This window comes from Mustela nigripes, chromosome 14 (assembly GCF_022355385.1).
Source record: "Mustela nigripes isolate SB6536 chromosome 14, MUSNIG.SB6536, whole genome shotgun sequence".
NCBI classification, from domain to species: domain Eukaryota; kingdom Metazoa; phylum Chordata; class Mammalia; order Carnivora; family Mustelidae; genus Mustela; species Mustela nigripes.
Window position 1 is genome coordinate 104,168,622 of NC_081570.1, and position 21,661 is coordinate 104,190,282.

The 21,661-nt window shown below is 47.0% G+C and overlaps 1 protein-coding gene across 2 annotated transcripts; it reads right to left on the bottom strand.

Annotated features, from left to right (window-relative positions):
- Positions 1 to 3,952: 3,952 nt before the first annotated feature.
- GJA5 (gap junction protein alpha 5) lies at positions 3,953 to 21,112 on the bottom strand. Of its 2 annotated transcripts, XM_059375959.1 has the most exons (3): positions 20,993 to 21,112; positions 20,347 to 20,485; positions 3,953 to 7,088 (listed from the first exon to the last, which is right to left on the bottom strand). In XM_059375959.1, the coding sequence occupies exon 3, from the start codon at positions 7,054 to 7,056 to the stop codon at positions 5,980 to 5,982; it is 1,077 nt and encodes a 358-aa protein (XP_059231942.1). In that variant the 5' UTR covers positions 7,057 to 7,088; positions 20,347 to 20,485; positions 20,993 to 21,112; the 3' UTR covers positions 3,953 to 5,979. The 2 variants fall into 2 exon arrangements, with proteins under 2 accessions (XP_059231942.1, XP_059231941.1); XM_059375958.1 differs by lacking the exon at positions 20,347 to 20,485.
- Positions 21,113 to 21,661: the final 549 nt, after the last annotated feature.

Below are 21,661 nucleotides of genomic sequence, written 5' to 3' on the forward strand. Positions count from 1 at the left end.
TCATTTATTTGACAGAGAGAGAACAGGAGAGCACAAGCAGGTGGAGCACAAGCAGAAGGAGAGGGAGAAGGAGGCTCCCCATTGAGCCCTGTGACAGGCTTCATGTGGGGCTCGACCCCAGGACCCTGGGATCATGACCCAAGCCGAAAGCAGTCACTTAACCAACTGAGCCACCCAGGTGCCCCTCAAATCTTTATTCTTTTAATTGCCTACTTTACACATTGGAGTTGCAATGGGGTACACTTTGTATCTTGCTCTTTTCCGTAAAAATATATGAGAAGCACTTAAAAGAAGCAGGTTGTAGACAAAGAGAAGTGTTTGAATATCACTTCTACCACCTACTAATTGTGCACGTTACTGAATCTGTTTCTTTATCTGTAAGGGGATGTGTGTCAAATGATATCATAAGTTTATTATAAGGATGAAGTGATAATTCATAAAATCTCTTAGCACAGAGCCTAGAAAATAGCACTTAACTATTCCAAAATAGGTGGTGGTTTTGGGGTTTTGTTTTTTTTAATTGGCTTTTCCCCAGCTAATGACACCCTATGTAGGTTTTGACACTGGTTTCCAAATGTACAATTTTGGCTTAAACGTTTGTTAGCTTAAGCCCCTCTACATGATATTTCAATCCTTAAAATAAATAAATAAATAAATAAATAAATAAATAAATAAAGTCCCAGGAAGGCATGGAACAACTTCCCACCCTGCTCTGAATGTCCGCTGCCCAGGGGGCTTCAGCTTGGCCAGGCTCCAGAGCCCAGGGTAAGAGCTCTCCAGAATGGGTTCATGACTGGCTTTCAGTTTCTCTCAGAGGAAACCCTTGTTCACAAGTGAATGCACCCCATCCCATAAGGCCTTGAGTCAGAGTGATAGAAATTCAGCTAGGTTAAAGGGATAGAGGGGACTTAAGCCATTTCCTGGCCATGACCTCCCAGGGCTGCGTTAGCCTTCCATGGAATTGAAGGAGATGCCAGCTTGGGGTGATTTCAGAGCAGTATCAGATCCCCTGCCAAAAATCATCTCCCACCCACCATCATGCTTGATGAGGTGCGTGGAAGTCTCACTACTGGCATTCCTTAGATTTATGACTTTGAAGTCATCTAGTATATGTTACCACCAATAAATATATCTAGCAGCACCTCACATCAACTCTGATAATGAGTACCCACCTTGTACTCTGTCCAAGGCTCTGTCCCAATACATTGCCTAGTTACCCAGCTCCTAGGCTAAAGCTGTGCTTTGCCCATGTCAACACCCCCCTCTGAGTCTAGAGGCCCAGTTCCCAAAAAACCAGATCAGGGGTCATTACCCTGCTGCCGGCTGAGAGATGTCCCCAGTGATGCCTGCGTGCCTGGCGTCTTGCACAATTTCTGTGGCCTGGCTTCCCCACCGCTGTGCTTCTCCCTCCTTCCTCACTGCCCCCACTCTGTGCACTTGAGTCTAACTGTTTTGACTCCTCTGATGCCAAGCCTCCTCTGGACCACACCCTGCTGGCTCTTTCCCAGCCCCCTCAGATGCAGTCTTCTCTGCCCACCAGCCTGGACTCTAGGGAATGGGCCCGATTTAGAAGTCCCCAAGCGTGTTACAAGAATCAATCCCGGTGGAAACCATAGTTGCAACATCAAATAGGGCTTTTTAGAATGTTGACATATGATATTTAGTTGTTTTAATTAAGACCACCCTTCTCTTCTTTGAGTAAAGAGAGTTTTCTATCCCTTGAGGCTTTTACTGAAAAGGTACATGGTGCCAAGTGGTGTTGTTTTAGGTGCTAGTTAGGGACTGCTTGAATTCTGTCTTTCAAGAATGTTGGATCAGACTGAAGTTAGGGTCACTCACATTTTGGGGTTTCCTGGAAGGAATTTGGGTTCTCCTACTTCAGTTCTTCTAGTCATCAGTGTCTGGCTTCTCCTCAGCTCTCAGATCTCAGCCTCTGTGTTACCTCCTTTCTGCCAGTCTGAGGAACATTCCTCCTCCACCTTTGTTAGCATTTCTCTGTTTCCTTTTTGGCACTTACAACAATTTGTAATGATTTTGTTTATTTACTTGCATTAGGGTGTCTTCCCTACTAGATGGTAAGCTCCAAACGATGGAATCATATGTTTTATAAATTGCATTCCTAAAACCTGACATAGTGCCCAGTCCATAGTGGGTGCAGAATAGATGTTTGTTGAGTGAAATTTTCCTCTTTCCCAATGGAAAGAATAATAAAAAACTGTAGATCATACTCATTTCTGATGACAAACAAGTAACCAATGAGAGGAAAAGCTATCAATCCTGTTCTGTTTACATATATATCATTTGTAAACTCTGTTTTATATTCAAGCTGTGGACCCACTGCAGGGGCTCCTAGGAACTACGGAGGATTGGGAAGCACAGAGCTCATTTTTGGCACCCCCTCCAACCTTGTTGTTTTCTTCATCTGCACATCATGAAAACAATCCTTCAAGACACCTGTGAGGTGTGCAGAGCCCTTGTTCTGTTTTTCTCTCTGCTGGAGAAATTTGCTATTAGGAAGGAATCTGAAATTCATTCATGCTATGATTCTTCATAAGAGTATTATTAGCATTTAAGCACTGAGATGCTTTAACCACAGTCATGAAACACTAGTGGTGGAAATGCTGATCTTATCTGGCACTGGAGGGAGGAAATTAAGAAGGGAGCCTGCAGGGACCTACAACCCAGAATGTATTCACCATATTACCACCCAGCTAACCCTCCTTAGGGATGAACCTTTAAAAGGGAAAGGAAGAGAAAATGAGAGCAGATACATGGAGTTAAAATCTTACTCACTGTAACGTAAGTCCCTTAGCTTTTGCTGTCTGGGTGTAACATAAACTATTAAATGTTAATAGCTATGTTTATAGAACCATGAGATGCACTGCTTCTTTTCTAGGAGAAAAAGTAGATCTCAGATGCTTTTTCCACTTGGACTACTCAGGCACCTCTGGGCTGAGCACCTTGCCCTTTAACAGATGCCAGGTACATCCCCAAGTCTCAACTCTGCTGTCCTAAGTTGTGTTCTACAATCTGCTTGCAAGACTCTTTAAAAGAGCTCTCTTGCCCTGATGAACAACACTAATTGGTAGTGAAGATAATACTTCTGTATATGTTCCCCAGGCTTTGTTTATTTCTCTAGGAAATAGCACCCATGTGGTATTTAAGGGCTCAGTGGTCCCTTGAACCTTTGTTTGCAGCAAGAATCATTTCTCCTCTTCCAAAAAGATGTGGTCCCAATCAGAGAGGCCAATGAGAAGCTTTCACTGTTACAGAGATTTCCTGGGCCTCAGTTTCTAAGTCTGTAAAATAAGAACACCAAGATCCATTTCACAGAGTCATCCTTGAGGTCTTCACCTGACTAAAACCTCAGCCTCTTAAGGCCCGCCCCGGTCAGGTGTCCTCTTCCAGGGGTTTTGTTTCACTTCCAGGAGCCTGTGGTTCTTAGAATTCCCATTCAATTCTCTTCCATTGTTTCCTCTGCCTTAATTTGAGTTAATTTGACCTGTCTTAAACTGACCACCTTAGGTAGATGGGAGCTCCATAAGGGGAAGTTCTGGAATCATCTCTCAACATCCCAGGTTTTCAAATATTCTGCGTTCCACACAATAATGAAAATAATAAAGATAACAATGGCAACAGTATCAATGATTACCATTTAGTGAGGTACTGTTATTTCCCAGGCACTCAGATGAACTTTTCACTCCCTCCTTTAACAACCTAAAGATGAGGTAGATGTTCTGAGACTCTACTTACAGAAAACCAGGGTTCAAAGATTAAGTAGCTTGCTGGAGTCCAGCGGTAAATGGGCAGCTGAGATTTTTAACCCTTGCATGTCTGACTCCAAGCTGTTGGCATTACTAACTGATGGGTGGAGTCTGAGTGCTTCCCTCCCTGACCAAGTCTGTCATCCTATTTTCATAGTCATGGCATGAAAGGACACCAAGAAGAGAGATGCAGGGCCAAATTTATTAAGACAAACTACACATATTATTTCTTATTTTATTCCTGAAAGTCCCATCATCAAGGACTGATGTCATAGGATTTCTAATCCAAGTATACTTATTTCACAAAACAAACCCATTTTAGAGATGGAAGGAGAGACATTTTTGTTTGTTTGTTTGTTTGTTTGTTTTGTTTTGTTTTGTTTTGTTTTGCAGAGAGAGTCTTAATGGTGGTGCCAGATAAAAGATAAAAAGGTGTTTTCTCTAGGGACCTCTGATGACCATTCTTCCCTAAATGGCCTCCCAGTCAGTCCCCTCCAACTCTCTACCCTCATCCTTCTCTCCACCCACATATCAGCAGAAGGGCCTGGAGATCATGATGGGGAGCAGAGGCTAAGACACCTTCTGAGCCTTCACCCTCTTCTGCTCAACTTCTCATCTGCAAAGGCCGATGCCACTGGAAACTGTGAGTCTCAGCCCCTCCACCAGCATCTGGAGGTGAGGGCAGGAAGACACAAGTTCCTCTAAAGCTTCCTTTCCTTATTTCAGACTCCCCTCTCATTCATCCACCCTGTCAGTGTAGACACACACACACACACACACACACACACACATGCATTTTAAAAAGTAATCATCTACCTATAAGTCTCAGTATCCAATTCTGAGCATCCTTCACCTTCATCCATAATGGCAACCGCCCATTATGGATGGACTGAACAGAGAAACCAGGCCAGTCCCTGGGAAGGCAGGACTTTTCCACAGTCCACAGTCACCACTGCTTTCTAGCTGTCTCATTAGGAGCACCAGGGAGACATAGAAATCACTGTGCTCTTAAAAGAGGCCCCTGCCAAGAGAGCTGGAGATTCCCTTACTGCTTCCTCGCCCCTGCTAAGCCCTCCAGGGAGATTGAGATCTGGGGGCTCCATAGCTGTCATCAGGCCTCCTCTTGGCACTCTAAGTTGGCAGTCAGAAAGGGAAATAAATAGGGGGAAATAGTTTTCCAGTATTTTCTCTCTTTTTTTATTTTTATCTTCACAGCAGAATTATTTTTTCCCAAAGGGAATTTGAGAAGCACAATGCCCTCTTTGTTTTAATAAGACCTAGGGAAATTCCATTGGCCCTTGTGGCTGGTGATCTGGTCCGGATCTGAGAGAGGACGACGGCTTCTTGGGCACTCTGGTCGACAAGATCTTTAGGGGGAGCACTGGGTGAAGAGCCAAGGAAGGGATGGGATGGTTTCTATCATCGGGTTGAGCTGTAAAGAGCTGCAGGATGACAGGTGGTGGCAGGGATTCCAGTGGAGCCTGTGTATATAGTCACTCCCTGGGGGAGTTTGCACCCCCATGAGCTAGTTGTCACCCTGGCAGAAGTAAAGGCTGCGGCTTCACTAAGGTAGGACATTTGCCAGAGGTACATACCAAAACACTTGTAAAGTTGAGGCTGCTGGTCAAGTTCCAAGGACCTCTTTTTAAGTAAGACTGGGTACAGGGAAGGCTGCCCAGGGCAGCCCAAGGCCACCTTAACATCACTGCAAGTTTTGACCCTTGGAGACAACAGATTCAAGAGCACATCTAATGGAAGGTCTTTGATTGATGCTCTTGATTGGCTGGGATCTTTGGGTTTTTCCTTGCAAGAAGAAGGGCGATCAGGTCAAGGAATCCATAGAGACTTGGAGAACCCATCTGGTATGTGGTTAGTATGTAGAGAGCCAATCTGTCCTTCTGGCTATCCCTCCTGTGGCTACATTTATCGCTGTTCCCTTTTCTTTCTCTTGACCAAAGAATCTGAAAACCTTCTATGCACACTGGGTAGAGGATGGGAAAGGACAGCAGCTGGGGTAGGTAACCATGTCACTGCCTGCACTCGAAGAGGTCTGGTCCTACCTTCTGGAATAAATGAGCAATGCCATGGAGACCTAAAGCCCAAAAGGAACAGAGCAGATATGAGAATGAGAGATGGGGTCAATAGGGACACATCTTCCCTCTGTGAGCTTCCTCTGTTCCCACCTGGTCCTGGATTCCACCCCAATACTAGAGGGTCACACTGATAGGTCATCTGACCTGGCCTTGCTGCTGGCCTTGCTGAGACGGCGCTTGTCGCTTGGATAGCCAATGGGAAGGCGGTGACCCGGGGAGGCCCCATTGGGTACCTCAGGCTTCTGGCCGTAATGGATGTGAATGAAGCCCTCCCCAGGAATCGCCTCCTGGCCTTGAACTTGCTCGGTGGCCAGGTTCTCGGTGTTCTGCTGCGAAGCCATCTTGTTACTGAAGGGATTGAAGAATTTGCCCCCAGGACCGTTCTCCAGGCACTGATTGAAGTCAGGGGGTGGTGTGCAGTTCTGGACCATGCCGGCAGAGGGGCCAGGAAGCTGACACTCGGCTGTGCCCTGCCGAGATCTGACAAAGCGCTGTCTGATCTTCTTCCAGCCCAGGTGGTAGAGCTCAGCCAGGCTGAGGAAGAGCGACAGCGCCGCCACAGCCAGCATAAAGACGATGAAGACATTCTTCTCTGTGGGCCGGGATACGTAACAGTTGACAGGGTGGGGACAGGGACTCCTGCGGCAGACATGCAGGGTGTCCAGGAAGATCCCGTAGAGGAGGTACTGACCCACAATGAAGGCTACCTCCATGGTCGTGCGAATCAGAATGCTGCAGACATAGGTGTTGAGCAGAGTGCCCTGGAGGACAATCCTCCCGTTCACTTCCTCCCAGCAGGACAGCTCTGCCTTCTCAGCCACTGGGTACTCATAAGAGCCAGTGGCCCGGACCTCTTTGGCCCTCTCAGCCTCCCTTAGCTTCCGCTTCTCCTGCATACGCACCGTGTGCATGGCATGGCCCATGTACACCAGCGATGGCGTGGACACAAAAATGATCTGTAGCACCCAGTAGCGGATATGCGAGATGGGGAAGGCTTGGTCGTAGCAGACGTTCCCGCAGCCGGGCTGCATGGTATCACATTGGAAGTCGGCCTGCTCATCCCCCCAGGATGACTCGGCAGCCGTGCCCAACACCAGCATGCGGAATATGAAGAGGACGGTGAGCCAGACCTTGCCGATCACTGTAGAGTGCTTGTGTACTTCCTCCAGGAACTCTCCCAGGAAGCTCCAGTCACCCATCCTGACTCAGCAGGAGACAGCCACCAGGACTTCTGCAAATGGGGCAGAGAGAAAGAGAGAAAAGGAGAGGGATGCTTCTGCAAAGTCTGGACAGTCTGGGGCTCCACCGATCCATTCTTTAAGAAAGTGCAACTCATGAGCCAAATTCACCTGAAAAGCTCTCTTTTTTCCAGGCCAGCAAAAGGAAAAGGAGATCGAAGTTTAAAAATGGTTGTGTTAGCAAGATGAGAGTGATTCCCACACTTGAATGGATCTAGAAATCAACTGAGGAGCCTGTTATGAGTGGGTTCTGTGCTGTTACCTCTGGAGAGTCTGCTTTGGGAGGTCTGGGGCTGCCCCTGGAACCGGGATCTGCCCCAAGCAGCCCAGGTTACTCTGAGGTAGACAGTGCAAAGCCCACGCCTGGAGAAACACTGGTGAAGCAGGAATGCAAAGGACTGCTCTCTGCTCTCGCCATTCTGGCCCTGTGTCTCACTGAGTCTCCCTCCTTGTCTGTAAAATGGGGATGGAAAACAGCTGCCTCAGAGTTTCAAGGGTGAGGTACATGATATGTTGGGGATCATAACTCAAATGTTCCATATGTTTGAAAGGGCATCAAGTGAAAGAATTATTTTGGTTCCAGAAGGAACTGAGTGAAGAGGAAGGAATGGGGACGGCGGCAAGTCCGGCCTCTCAGAATGCGTCCCCTAACCTTCAGAACCATCCCCAGCTGTACTGGGAGATGGCGAACAAAAACCAGCTCTGGGTGCTGCTGATGAGTGCTCGGGTTCTTGCAGCTGGGAGGCAGCTGGCGATGCCAATCTCCCACACCTTGGGGCAGTGCAGCCCTTCCAGGGGTATGGCTCCTCGTCCTCCTGCAGAAGGTCGCCATGCACAGACCTGCTCATCCAGAATAAATGCCCCAAACCATTTTGTCCCACACAGAACCTTCTCTCAGCAGGCCCTTTCTTGCTTCTCCAGCCTGATTCCTTGTCTGTCCCCATTAGTTCCTTTTGTACTGCCTGCCACATCCTGGAAGATTCCCAGATGCCCTCTTCCCAGCCACCTTCCACATAACCGCCCCCCCCCCCACCCCCAGCTAGATCCTTATTAACCCTCAGAACTTAACCCTGTCGTGGTTCCCTGCAGCCCTCCCTGCTCCTCCAAGCTGAACCTCTTCAGCTTCTGTGGTGGCTTTAGGGACACTTGGTTCCCTCCTAGCACTTGTCTTCTTGTTTTGTGGCCCTCTGCCTGTCTGTGTTCTTCTAGTGGGGGCTCCTTGATCACAGAGATAGCCTGTATAATCTTCACCTGGCCCAGAGCCTGGACTGGAGTGGATAATCTTAGGGAATCTTAGTTGAGTGAATAAAGGGTGGCAGGCTCTGATTGGCAAATCAGTTCCCTATTCCTTGCCTGCCATCCGTTAGCAGGGTGAAAAGACCAGATTTCACTTTCTCAGTCTCTTCTGCAGTTAGATCTGGTCAGTCAGGTATGGTGAGAGTCTATGTAGAGGGAGTGCTCTAGAAACTGTTTTCCATCCCCCAATAAATGGAGGGAGTCTCACTGGAGGTCCCCCTGCCCACTACCCCGACTACTTCCTGCCCATGGACAGGACTATTTGAGCCAAGATGTCTGAGGTTGTCCAGAAAGTCTCAGAAATGCCAACTAATGTCCTGAGACCTCTGAATCAGCTCTTGAATCTCCTACCTCAGAATTCTTACTTGATGAGCAATAAATGTCCTTATGGCTTAAGCCTCTAACCAATCCTAATCAACAGAATGACCAAAAATAAAAATAAAGAGAAAGAGGAGGGAACTGAATTACAAATATTCCATTTTTGTGATCCTAAAACCTTAGAATCTAATGGGATCTTAGAGATTGTCAGGTTCACACCTTGACCTTCACATCTTTGCTGTCAGTATGCCCCTGGTTCCTATCCAAACACTCTTTATGCAGATAAAGGACAGTGTGGGTTGCCATATTTCATGGTGCAGGCTTTCTTGACTCCTGAGCTGATACCTTGACAGAGACCAGGCTCCTGGCCCTGTTTTCTCCCAGGCCCCCACTCCCCAACCCTGAGAGTCCACACATGAGTGGAAAGGGCCTTATCTCTGTCCCCCTCCATGTCAAAGACTCATCCAGGTCTTGAAGCCTTTCCTCTAGTTTGTGTTCAGACATCTGTCCTTTCCCCTAGGTGGTGAAGGGTCCCCCCTCCCTTAGCCTCCAAATGTGGAAAACTGTGGAGCGTCTGCTCAGAAGGAAAATGGCTGATTAGATAAGAGTGCGAATGGTCTGTCATCTCTTCTGGGCACGTGCATAGTGTTCAGCACCTCCAGGGTCATCCACACAACATGCAGGGACCAGGATGTGCTGAGTGTCTGAGAGAGGGGAGGGCGAGAAGGAGAGGGAGAGAACGGGGAAAAAAAGAACAAAAAGAGGGGAAAGACAAGGAGGAGTTTGGAATGGAAAAAGAGAGACCATGTAGTGGTTAAGCAAATATAGTTTGGGGATAGCTAAGTGGAGTTCAAGTCCCTATCAATATCGCTGAGCTTGGAGAAGCTACTGGATCTGTAGCTCAATTTCCCTCACTGCAAAATGAAGATACTATTATTTAGCTCATCCAGTGTTAGGAAGTAATGTATAAAAAGCACTTAGCACAGTGCTCAGTGTATAAGAACTAAAGAATAATTCCTTGCCTTTGCTAGCAAAAAGTGGTGAGGGAGGACAGGAATGGAGAAGGAGGGAGAGAGAGAGAGAAAGTAGAGAGAAGTGCATTACAGAGAAGAGAGAAACAGATGAAAAAGCAAAAGGGGGGGAAAGTGAAAGGGAAACAGAAATGGAAAGTAAAAAGAAACAAGAAAAAGGGAAACAAGTGTCATATTCTTCCAAAATCTGGGGCAAATTTTCCAAACTGTCCTCAATCCCTGAAGACTTTTCCCTTGACCTTCTGACTCTGCCACTCATTCCTTGCAAGTCCCCCAGGAGGTCTAAAAATAGGGCCAGGCAAAGAATGTGATGCTTTGGTCTGGTCTGCCAAGAGGCTTGCGGCTGACCCCCTCCCTTGTGGTGCAAGGAATCCCACCTGGAAGAAGGAAAGCAAGCGTACAAGAAAGAAACATCATGGAAGAGGAGAAAGACAGTGACATTGAGAGGCTGCCTCATGGGGAGGGAAAAACACTAGCTGATGAGGTAGGGGTGGGGCAGACCCCATGCACCCCGGTGACAGCAAATAGGGTACAGGACAAGTCTCACTTGTGACTTCCTGATGACCCAGGCGAGGTCAGAGAAACTTAAAGTTGCTACCAAGTACCAGCTGCTCAGTTTTTAATATGAAAGTCAGTTTCCCAGCTACACTGTGTCCCTTCGGGTCCCCCACAACCTCAGCCAAAGAAATATGTAAATTAATACCCACTGAGTTTACTGGGTGTAGAGCATATAAAATGCTTTGTAGATTATTATCTGTTTCTTGGCAGGAAGTATATTAGGAGGGGCAAAGGAAGCTGCCCATGCCATGAATAAATTCTATCAAATACAATGGTAATAATATACCTCACTGCTTTAGCTAAGATCTTCACTGCCTTCCTACTGCTTATAAAGTTCAGACTCTTTAACTTGTACTTGAGATCCTCCACGGCACAGTTCAGTCCTGTCTTCTTCCCTGTTCCTCTCACATACTCCATTTTTAAGCTACGTTACTCCCATACACGTGTACATGGCCCACACCTTTTTACCTCTTTGTCTCAGCTCCTCATACCCCCTCTACCTACCAGGTCCTTCTTCCCTTTCATCCATTCAATTTAATATGAATGGTTACCAGGTATCATGCAAGGCCCTTAAAGCACAGCAGTTAAAAAGTAAAACTAAGAGTCCCTGACTTTACTGAACTTAACTGCCTTTATATCCCTGACATTGCAATAAAGCATGATGTGTGTTAACATTAAGAGAGTGCTGTGGGAACACATGGCAGAAGGTTACTCTGGCTTAGGGCGTTGGGGAGGGCCTTCTAAGGAGCCCTGAGTAATTAAATTCTACAGCCCTTTGCAACTGATACAAGTTCTGAAGTCCCCAAGGCAAAAGAGATGGTCCCTAGAACCCAGTCCCTAGAACATCCCCACTCTGTAGTTTCTTCACTCAAAAACCTTCAGCATCTTCTTTCAGCATGTCATATCCTGGGACAAAACAAACATTTGGAGGAGTCACCAAGGAACTTGTTTGGTAATAGTGACATGTCACTTGGATAAGAGGGAAAGGGCCAAAAGAAGGCTATTGTGTATAGTGAACATGGATCATTTTATTCCCTTACTTTGTGTATTATATGACTACAAATAAAATTCAGGTACCTACATTCCCAACCCAGTGTTAGCATTTCTGCCTCCCAACACAGCCAGTGTTTTCAAAGAAAACTAACTTAGAGCAACCTTGGTTAACATAAACTCATAGCTAGGACTTCCTCCTCTGGCCCCACATATGTAGGCAGAAATGGAGAATTCTTTTCTCAAATTGATCTCAGCCCATTTTGACAATAAAGACTCCACATTACTGTTCAGCATGTAGGATACAGGCACACTTACATGTTGCCTTACACTGATTTTCCAAAATTTTCATTCTAACAGCCAACCCACAAGTACTTTTTTGAGTCCCTGCTATGTGCCTATCACTATTCTGGGTACTGAAAATAATATCTAGGGGGTACCAGACCTGGCACATACTATGCATTCATAGTATAAAATCAGGCCCAATTCCTGCCTTCAAGGATTTAACAGCTTTTCCCTTCAAATGAGTAATAGACTTCTCAAGTCAAAAGCCCTGTCTTCTACTTTGTATTCTTAATGCATTAAGATCTCACAATAGGCACATAATAAATGCTTTCTTAATGATTGAAAAAAATGTTTGACCCAGCAGTAAGATTACAGAGAGATCCTATGGAGGGTCAAATCTTCCTTCTCATGTCCAACAATAAAAAAGAAAACCTTACCGGGGCCCATGGGTATCTTAGTCAGTTAAGTGTCCAACTCTTGATTTCAGCTCAGGTCATGATCTCAGCGTTGTGAAATGGAGCCCCATTTCAGACTCTGTGCTGGGCATGGAGCCTGCTTAAGATTCTCTCCCTCTCGCTTTTCTCCTCCCCACCTCTCTTTTTCTCTTGTCCGTTCTCTAAAATAAAATAAGTAAGTAAAACCTTATACAGTTCAAGATGTGCTTCTCCTCCCTTCTCTTATTGACCCCAAGAAGGTGGGGCCATATTTGTTTTGTTCACGACTGGCTACCTTAGGACATACAGACACTCAGTTTCTATTGTTGAATGGAAAAATGCTCATAGTTATGAGGATTTTTATGCCTTTTGGGGTGCTGGTTATTGCCTCTGTTTTGCAGAGAAGGAGACATCTACAGAAGGTAAGAGATTTGCTCAAAGAAATGAAGACGAATAGAGGTAGAACCTAGACCACTTCAGAGTTCCTGATCAAGTCTGGGGCACACCAGAAAATGTCCCTCCATCCTCCTTCTAGGGGTGAAGTGCATCAATTCTTATGTCTCCCCACCTCAGAGCTTGAAGTTCCAGCAGTGAGTTATTTGAGACATGACTGCCATTTAGTGCTAAAGCCTGGGGGTCGGTTTTTAAGCAATCAAGCAAATGTTTATGATGGTCTCCTGATGTGACCAGCACTTGATATGAGGTGCTGAGGGGATTATGGGAAAGTTCGATTCAGTTCACCTTCACAAACATTAACTGAGTGTCTACTTATGTGATAGAAGTTAGGAACCCAAAGATCAGAAAGACTCTGGGTTGAAGGAACTCACTGTCCAGTGAGGGATACAAACACAACCAACTGTGCAAATATTCTGGGTTTCTCCAAAGAGGCAACCCTTGAATTGGAGTTAGGTGGAGGTGAAGTCTATAGAGGTGAGAGGTAGGGGGAGAGAGGAGGTGTGGGAGAGATGGGGGCATTCCAGACAAAGGCAACCACGTGAATAAACCCACCAAGTGAAAACCAGCATGGTATTAGAGGACAATGAGCAGAACAAAGGGGTGGTCTGCAGAATAGGCAGAAGCAGATTATGGAGGGCTTTGAGGCCATGCCAGGAGTTTGGAGTAGTTAGCAACCCTTACATAGACCATGTTCAGTACATGACTTGTTCCTGTGGGCAGACCCTAATGGGACACAGCCCCGAAATGGGGTGGGGACATAAAGCATGGCACAGTCAATAATCACCCTGCTGGTGGCAGTCCTTTGGTAGTGGCTGCAGCATAAACTAGGCAGGCTGCAGGTGACAGGTTCGTCCAGCACACTGCTAAAACAACACCCTGTCTCTCCTGCTCAAGAAAGCATATCGCAAGGGAACAAGAGACTACCATAGAGATGCCTTGAAAATTCTCTTCTATTGATTCTAATTCTGTCCTCTGGAGCCACACTTAACAGCCTTTCTAATTTCTGTGTCCCCCACCCCCACACCAAGTCAGCAGCTGGGCCTTGGACTGAACTGTAAAACCATTGGGTTTTCAAATACATAATGAAAATGATTTGCTCTACTGGCTATGTATTCTCTCTCCAACTCTACCCTGAGCTCCTTGAAGACAAGGTCCATATCTGTTCATCACTGTATCCTCCTCCTAAGTCCCACGACCCCCTCTTCCCTCTTGGTGCTTAAGACTGTACCTTACACCTGGTTGGTTGATTTGTGCACCTTTAAAAATCAACAACAGTAAATAAATTACAGCATTAAGCTCACTCAAAACACCTAATGCGGGCGCCTGAATGGCTCAGTGGGTTAAAGCCTCTGCCTTAGGCTCAGATCATGATCTCTGGGTTCTGGGATCGAGCCCCGCCTCAGGCTCTCTGCTCAGTAGAGAGCCTGCTTCCCTTCCTCTCTCTCTACCTGCTTGTGATCTCTGTCTGACAAATAAATAAATAAAATCTTTAAAAACAAAACAAAAACACCTAATGCCAGTAGAGGGGCTCCCTGGGAAGTGACCTTAGGGCACCTGCACAGTGAATGTGGTGACCAGAACAGCAGGAGACTAAAGCTGCTGAGCCTTCCTTCTGCCTTTGACCGAGCCCTCAGCTCAGCCAGACAGGACTGGATGGATCTAAAGCAGAGACACATCTGTTCACCATGGACTATTTCTTCTCCACCTCCTCCCCACATATCACTGGGGCGCTCACTCAAGTTTGTCAAAATTAGATTATAAGACCACTCTACAGAGTTTGAGTCTAATTCTGGACAATGACACATGTTCTGTATTATCTAACAGATCTCTGGTTCTCAGTAAAGGTTGTTATTCACAGTAATGATAACAGCATTCTGGGCCCATGCTATAATTCTGCTCATCACACAGTGGAATGTGGCACAGAGCAGGGTTGACTTGCTTCCCAATTAAGAGAATTCTGTTGTAAAAGGACCCAAAGGGCCTCACTTAATAAATGATCCTTGGACACAGTATCATGTCAGTGCAGCTCAATGCAGAAAGTGTTTATTGAGCTCTCCTGCTATGCCAGAAATCAGAGGTGGCTTTATAATGTAAAGCACTAAGTATAACACCATCTCAGAACTCTTCGGCACCTTCCTTTTTCATTAATACATGCTTTTCTGACCTACCCTCCCCCTCAATAGCTTCTCACTAAAATGGAGAGGCACAGGGAGGATTGCACAAGAAAGTGGTCTTGATCTTCAACTACTCCAGCAATCTTCGTGACCCTTGGAGATTCTCTGCTCCATTTTCTAATTTACCTAAACTTACACAACAAGAAACTCTGAATCTAGGTAATAATGATAATAATAAAATTAAATTATTGAGACCTCTCTATGTGCCAGCTGTTCTGCAAGTTTCTTGATATATTTTTTTTCTCATTTGATTGTCCCAACAATGGAGCAAGCAAGGCTCATCCCCAGCCCCTTTGTACCGGCTCAGGGAGGTTGGCAGAGCAACACCACTTGAGGGGGACTTGCTGGCAAGTGGTGGAGTTGACATCAAACCAAGCTCTAGTCTTGTCTGACAGCAGTACGCCTGCCTTCACAACTGTGCTAGATCCCATCTAAATGACCTAAAGTTCCTTTCCTTAAAAATCCTTACCAGTCAGAGGGTGGCCACTTTGACACAAGGTGAGTGCTGCAGGGAGGTTGTCAAGGTGACTGCTAGAATCGGGGGTCGATTCGAAGTTCTTGGGGGTAATTCTTACATTTAGGACTTCCACTCCTCTCCTGACTGCTCTTTGGGGATTGCCTTTTCAACCTCAGGGGACACAACCAAACGGGTCCTACAGCCAAGTGGGCAACTTCCTCAGAAGTCCAGTGGGGGCTTCCACCCCTGAACCTTGATCACTGAAGAAAGGAGAGGGAGACAGAGATGAGAAAGAAGCAGGAGACAGATGGAGGAGATGAAGTGTCACTTTGGTTTTCCTTTGACTCCAGCCAATGGCAGGTAATTAGCCTTTCTTTCTATGTCATTATTTTATTCTAGCAAGGACAGAGTGGTCTGCTCAGAAACACTCTGCTGATAGACAGTTGTTTCAAAGCCAAGGAGGTGGAACAGAGCAAAGTGGAGAAGGACAATTATGCTGAGATACGTAATTTTCTTGTTAAATTGTTGGAAGAAGAAATATTTACAAGAAGTAGGTGGGAAGTGGTGGCCAAATGGAGATATTCAACAATGAAATATTAGGAGGTCCTTAGTAAGTACCCTGAAAAGGTTGATTAAAACCTATGAAGTTATTAATGAAAATTATATTTATGAGACACTTAGATTTCTTTAATATTTCCACCATTTTTCATGGATTCATAGGAAAGGAATCTAGATATCAAGCAAAATCAATCCCTTATTTTTATACAAGCTGAAGACCAGGGTCCAGGGAAATTAAGTACTAGTGATAACAGATAACACGAATTTGAGTGTTTTCCATGTATGAAGCATTTTACAACTATACTTTTAACCTTTATTAATTCTGCTAGGAAAGCAGTTATTATCCCATTTTACAGCTGAGAACACTGAGGCTCAGAGGTAGCAAATGCTGCATAAGGGACTTGCCGTCAATCTGCCTAACTGCAAAGCCTACCTTCCCACTGTGTCTTTAAAAGGGAAAGAAAAATCAAAGAGGCCCCAGTTCTGACAGCTGGTGACAAACCTGTGACCAGAACTCTGTCCAGTCTCTGAACTCCACGAGCAGGGCTTTTCCCACTCTCCCGTAGGAGGCCCTGGGTTTTTCCTTTCAGCCCCTGGCTTCTTGGCTGGCCATCCCTTGCTGATGCTGTTCCTAGAATTAATGATTCCATCGACGCCCGTGGCCCACAGTGGTCAGGATTCCCAGACTCTTCAGCATCTGCCACCATTTGGCCAGAATTCACATATAGAAAGTTATTTCCTTTTTTAGCCACTAAGTGCTCTTGGCTGCAGCCGTGTCTGCTGCCGGGTTTTCAGCTGGCCAGACAACAGACTCTGGTGTTTCATTGATGTCAAATCATAACAAGAACCACTGAAACAAAAATAGGAGGTGGGCCTTGTGTTTCCTGAAGAGTAGTGGGATTCGAACCCTGCCTCCACTCACCAATTGTGTGCCCTTAGGCAAGTCACTCAACCTGTATGTTTCCTCCTCATCTGAAAAGAAGGAATGTTTACTCATGGGGATTCAACAGTATGTGGGTGTATGGAAGGTGCTCGAACAGTACCGGGCACATAATAGACAGTCAGGTTAGTTCCTTGTTTTCTTTTCTGACATTTCCAGTAAAGAGTCCTCTCAAGCATGATCCAACTAGCCAACCCGATACAGAATTTGGCAGTGCAGCAGCCTGGTGAGAGCGACCCAACAAGCACGGTCACGGGGCACCGCGTGGGAAAGGTGAGGAACACATGGGTGATGGGAAGGATATTAAGTTCACTGTACATCTGTTATTTCACTAGGCGTGCAGACCTTCGGAGGCAAGCATGGAGAAGGAGGGAGGTACGGGGTCTCACTGAGATCAGGCCCCTCTCATTCTCGTAATTGGTTCAGCCTGGTTCTGGACTTTGGGCCTGGAGATGGACTTCATTTGAGTCCACATTATAAAATGTGTGCTTCATTATAATCCCTGGTTTCTGAAAAGCTGCAGCACTTTTGAATCTGTTCATCAACCAATCCAAAGGCACATCCACTAGGGTAGGTTTGAAGCTGGCTCGGTTCTACTTGGAAGAGAAATCGGTGACCTGCAGAGGAGGGCCATCCCGACCCCTAACCACATCTGCCCTCTCCTGAAGTTCTGAATCATGAAAATCCCAGGATGAATTCAGATCCTGGAAATTATCTGTGAACAAGAGCCTTGAAAGAAAGGCTCTTCTGAGTCTCAGCTCTTTCTCTGTGGCTCTGGATGAGACATTCCGCTCCCTGAGCCTCAGTTTGCTTGTGTATAAGAGAAAGCAATTGAGCTGGATGGCTGCTAAGTTAGAACATCTGGGGAGTTTGTGACTTGACCAATTGCGATAGCATGGCAAGTCAGTGGCAAAGCCAAAAGGCAAAGCTAGATTTTCTAACCGCCCCCAGCTTAGAGGTCAGCAAAAGTTGTCCCAGGGGAAAAAAAAAAATATCTGCGATCATAAAAAGCAAGCAGTACCTTCTCAGAATTCCATGTCGTGGGGGAGGCTTTTCCATCAAATGAGATGTAGTTCCAAGATATGGGCTGAGGACCAGCTAACCTGGATTCTACCCTATTGTTCCATTGTTCACTGAGCACTTAATATAAAATAGCCATTTTATTTATTTATTTATTTTATTAAAGATTCTATTTATTTATTTGACAGACAGAGATCACAAGTAGGCAGAGAGGAGGAGGCATACTCCCTGCCGAGCAGAGATCCTGATGCGGGGCTCCATCCCAGGACCCTGGGATCATGACCTGTGCCAAAGGCAGAGGCTTTAACCCACTGAGCCACCAAGTCACCCCTAAAATGGTCATTTTAAATACAGGTTTCCCCCACCATGTCGGGCTCCCTGCTTGAAGGGAGCCTACTTCTTCCTCTGCCTCTGCTCCTCTGCCCGCTTATGTGTGCACTCTGTCAAATAAATAAGTAAAATCCTAAAAAAAAAAAAAATATGAAGTGGTGTAGAGCACATATTGGATAGTGGGGAAAACTGTGTGTTATTTTATTTAATCTTCACAAAACCTTACAAGGAAGACATTTATAAACTTCTTTGACAGATGAAGAAACTAAGGCTCAGAGACGTTAAATAATTTGCCCCAAGCCACACAGCTGAAATTCTAACCCAAATATGATTCCAGATGCCCAGGCTCTTCCTTCTGCCCCATCCCTGAATTAGATAAACTCTAAGATCCCTCTGTTCTATTTCAATACCCCTGATTCTGAGACCTCCTGACTCCTTTTCCTTATGAAAGTGAGTGGATTGTTGAAGGTTGAATTTTTTTTTTCCCATGATATGCTAATATCCAGAAACAACTGAATGACCAAGTGGCACCAAGCTGTCATTCTCCAGGAATCTAGAAAGGGAATTCTGGCTCTAGAAAGGGAATTGGTTTCTTTTCTAGGAGACTTGAAGCTTTCCTGGGCATCTCTCCCTTTGGTCAGCTTAATCTTCGAGCTCAAGGTGGGGCCAGCTGGCACAGAGACCTGCGAGAATCCCAGGTGGGTGAGGTCTTCCCTGAGACAGGGAGCAGAGCCTGGGCCTTGGGTCTCGCTGACCCTGAGGACTCCAGGTCTCCTGACTGATCCAGGCAGATAGGCTCCCTGTTCTGCTTTCAGTGGCTGCAGTGGAATCAGCCAGTCCCCAAGAGGCCAGGCTGCAGTGTGGTAGTCCAGCAGGCTGCCAGAGCCCCAAACCTTCCACTGCACATACCCCTCAACAACCAGCAGTGATAATGAGGAGCAGGTGGGCAAGTGAGAATTCCTGCCAGAAAACAAGATCGTAGAGATACTTAAATGGAAGAGGCAGGGAGGCCTGGGGACAAATGGAGGTTCAGAGAACACAGCTGAGGACAGAAGTCCGAAGGGCCCTAGGAATGAGTGAGCACAGCAGGACATTCTCCCAATCAAATTGCGTGACTCATTGCGCCATCCCTCATGGGTCACTTTCCTTTCCTCTGCTTTGTTTTCCCTATTAGTGGAAGAATTGGACAGGCAATCTCACAGACCTTTTCCAGTCCTAATGGCCTAGGACTTTTGGCCAGGGTAAGGAGCGGGGACAGGAGTGAGGCAGCTGGGGGCAAGAAGAACAACCAGTTTCAAGAGTCCAGTGAGAGCATCCTTGGTGTGCTAAGGCTGTGGCAAAGCCAGGCACCATGACTGTTACTGACGTGGCTTGATGAACTGCATGGATCTGACTGAAGGGATAGCCAGTGGGTACCAGTCTGGAAGCCAGGAAACACACTTCTGGGTTTCCTCCACCATGGACACTGTGGTCAGGGGACTGCTTCTCGGCGGCTGCTGAATACGGAGAAGATGGGGAGGGATGGCCAGGGGAGCAGGCTCCAAACAGCTCCACTGCCCTGGGGAACCTGCTGGAAGGTGGAAAGTTCAGAGCCGTCCTTCGAGAGCCGTGAATCAGGGTCTTGGGCTGAACTGGGGCTCTGGAGGCTTTGGGTGGAAAAGAGGAAGGCCCGCTGATATGAAAGTCAGGCTGCGGTGCCTATAAATACCAGCCTGTGTCCCCAGTGGTGAGCCATGCCACCTGGCTAAGGAGGGTGCCACATCGCCACATATAGGCTTTTGTCTCTTCTCCAGTTTTGCTAGATTTCTCCTGGGTCTCCTGACTCCCCGGCCAGTGCTCCTTGCTCTGCCCTTCCTTTCCTCCGGCCAGTCAGACTCAGTGGGCCAGACCCTTATGAGACGTTGAGGAGGAAAAACCAGGAATCCCTCCATTATGATGGCATACCGGAAGGGGGAATCCAGTTAAAAGTGAACAAAGGCATAGTACAGATGTAAAATCCTTGTGACGAGCTTCCCCTTGCCATGATTCCAAGGAATACTTGAGCCTAAGGAATCATAACCTTGTACAGCATTACTGCTGAATGGAACTGGAGGGATCCTTCTATTTCAAACCCCTCATTTTCTTTTTGAAAGTAGACTCCAAGCTGTAGTAGACACACGAACCCTGAGATCAAGATCTGAGCCGAGATCAAGAGTGGCACACTTTACCAGCTGAGCTACCCAGGTGCCCCACAAACCCCTCATTTTCTAGATGAGGAAACTGAGGCCCAGAATGGGGAAGGGTCTGGTGCCAGGACACACAGCCACTCAGGGCACAAGAACCCGGGTTCTTTCACCACATGCTCAGGAAAGAGGTCAGGGAGCCCACAGAAACCTTTGTGCCCGCGGGCGGCCGTCTACCTCACCCTGTACCCAGGAGGAAAGGAGACCTTCAGTGACACCTCTCTCCTCTTCCCCTCTGGATCTTCACCAGCCTCTTGCCTCTGACAGCGACAGTGAGTGGCAGGCCAGCCGGCTCACAGCGCACAGCGGGGACATGATATTCTGCAGGAAATTAAGCACGGAATATTTTTAAACCACCCAACACGCCTTGGGGGGTGGGGATCAAAACACTCCCCTAGATGCGGTGGAAGGCAGTTGGAAAAAGATTCCAAGCCTAGAGGAAGCACCACAATACAGTGATGGTTTTTGTTTTTAAGGGCCAATTTCATCTTAACAAAAGTTCTTGGAAATGAACTGCTAAGCTACTTAGAAGATGCCCCTGGAGGGCAGCCACTCGGCCAGAGGTAGACCAGCTCCAAGGGCCCTCCACTCACACTTCAGCAGATCCTTAGAAATCAAGTGAGTAACTTATCTGCTGCTTTACCATCCTCCTCCGCCCGTATATCCCAACCTCACCATCGCAGGGACTCGTGAGGGGTAGGGAATAAGCCCCCAGTACAGAGAAGGAGCTCTGGTTCTTGTCCAGCCTGGATGGAACTCCAGGCTCTCTCTTCTGGCTCCTTCCCATCAACTGAGAGTTTCATCTCTTAAAAGCACGTCTATCCTTACCTTCTCCCCAGTCCTTCTCTCTGGAATTTCCACAGGCTTCCCTGGTCCTGGGTTCCCGGCTGCCTCCTCCGCTGCCCACTCCTCCCAGCTCTCACTCAGCCTGTCAGTTGCTCTCCCACCCCCTTTTGACTCGAGTCCGTCGCCCTCCCTCCTCCCACTTCTTCCTACTCTTTCACTCTCCACCCCTTTCCCCCCAGGTCCCTCCCTCCCTGCTCTCCCTCGTGTTCTTAGAATCTTTGCTCACTTCAAAAGTTTTCTTCCCTCTGCCTCCACTCTCCTCTCCAGGAGACAGGAGAGGGAGTCTTCCTCCTCCCCCACGGCCCTCCACTGTCATTGTCGCTACAGTCCTGGCACCCTCACTCTCCTTCATGCGGGCGACACACTGCCTCCCTAGTCTCTGCAGAGCCTCCACAGGCTCCTCTGGCCAGGGCTGTCCTGGGGCATCAGGGGGAAAACTAGCATTACCTAAGAGGTCTCGCTTCTCCATCCTTTATCTACTGTCAGAGAAAAAGAATGCTCCCTCAAGAAACAGGTCTTTTTGGGACCTCCATTATGTCCTCATCAGTGAGCTGTACAGCAACTAGCAACTAGTTGTGAGTCTCACAACTCACAAGCACCAGCACCCAGAATAGACACCAGGGGTAACTGGAAAGTTCCAAAGGACAGGGA

Excerpts from the sequence above, each read along its gene's own strand:
- GJA5 (XM_059375958.1), bottom strand. The coding sequence starts at position 7,056 with ATGGGTGACTGGAGCTTCCTGGGAGAGTTCCTGGAGGAAGTACACAAG.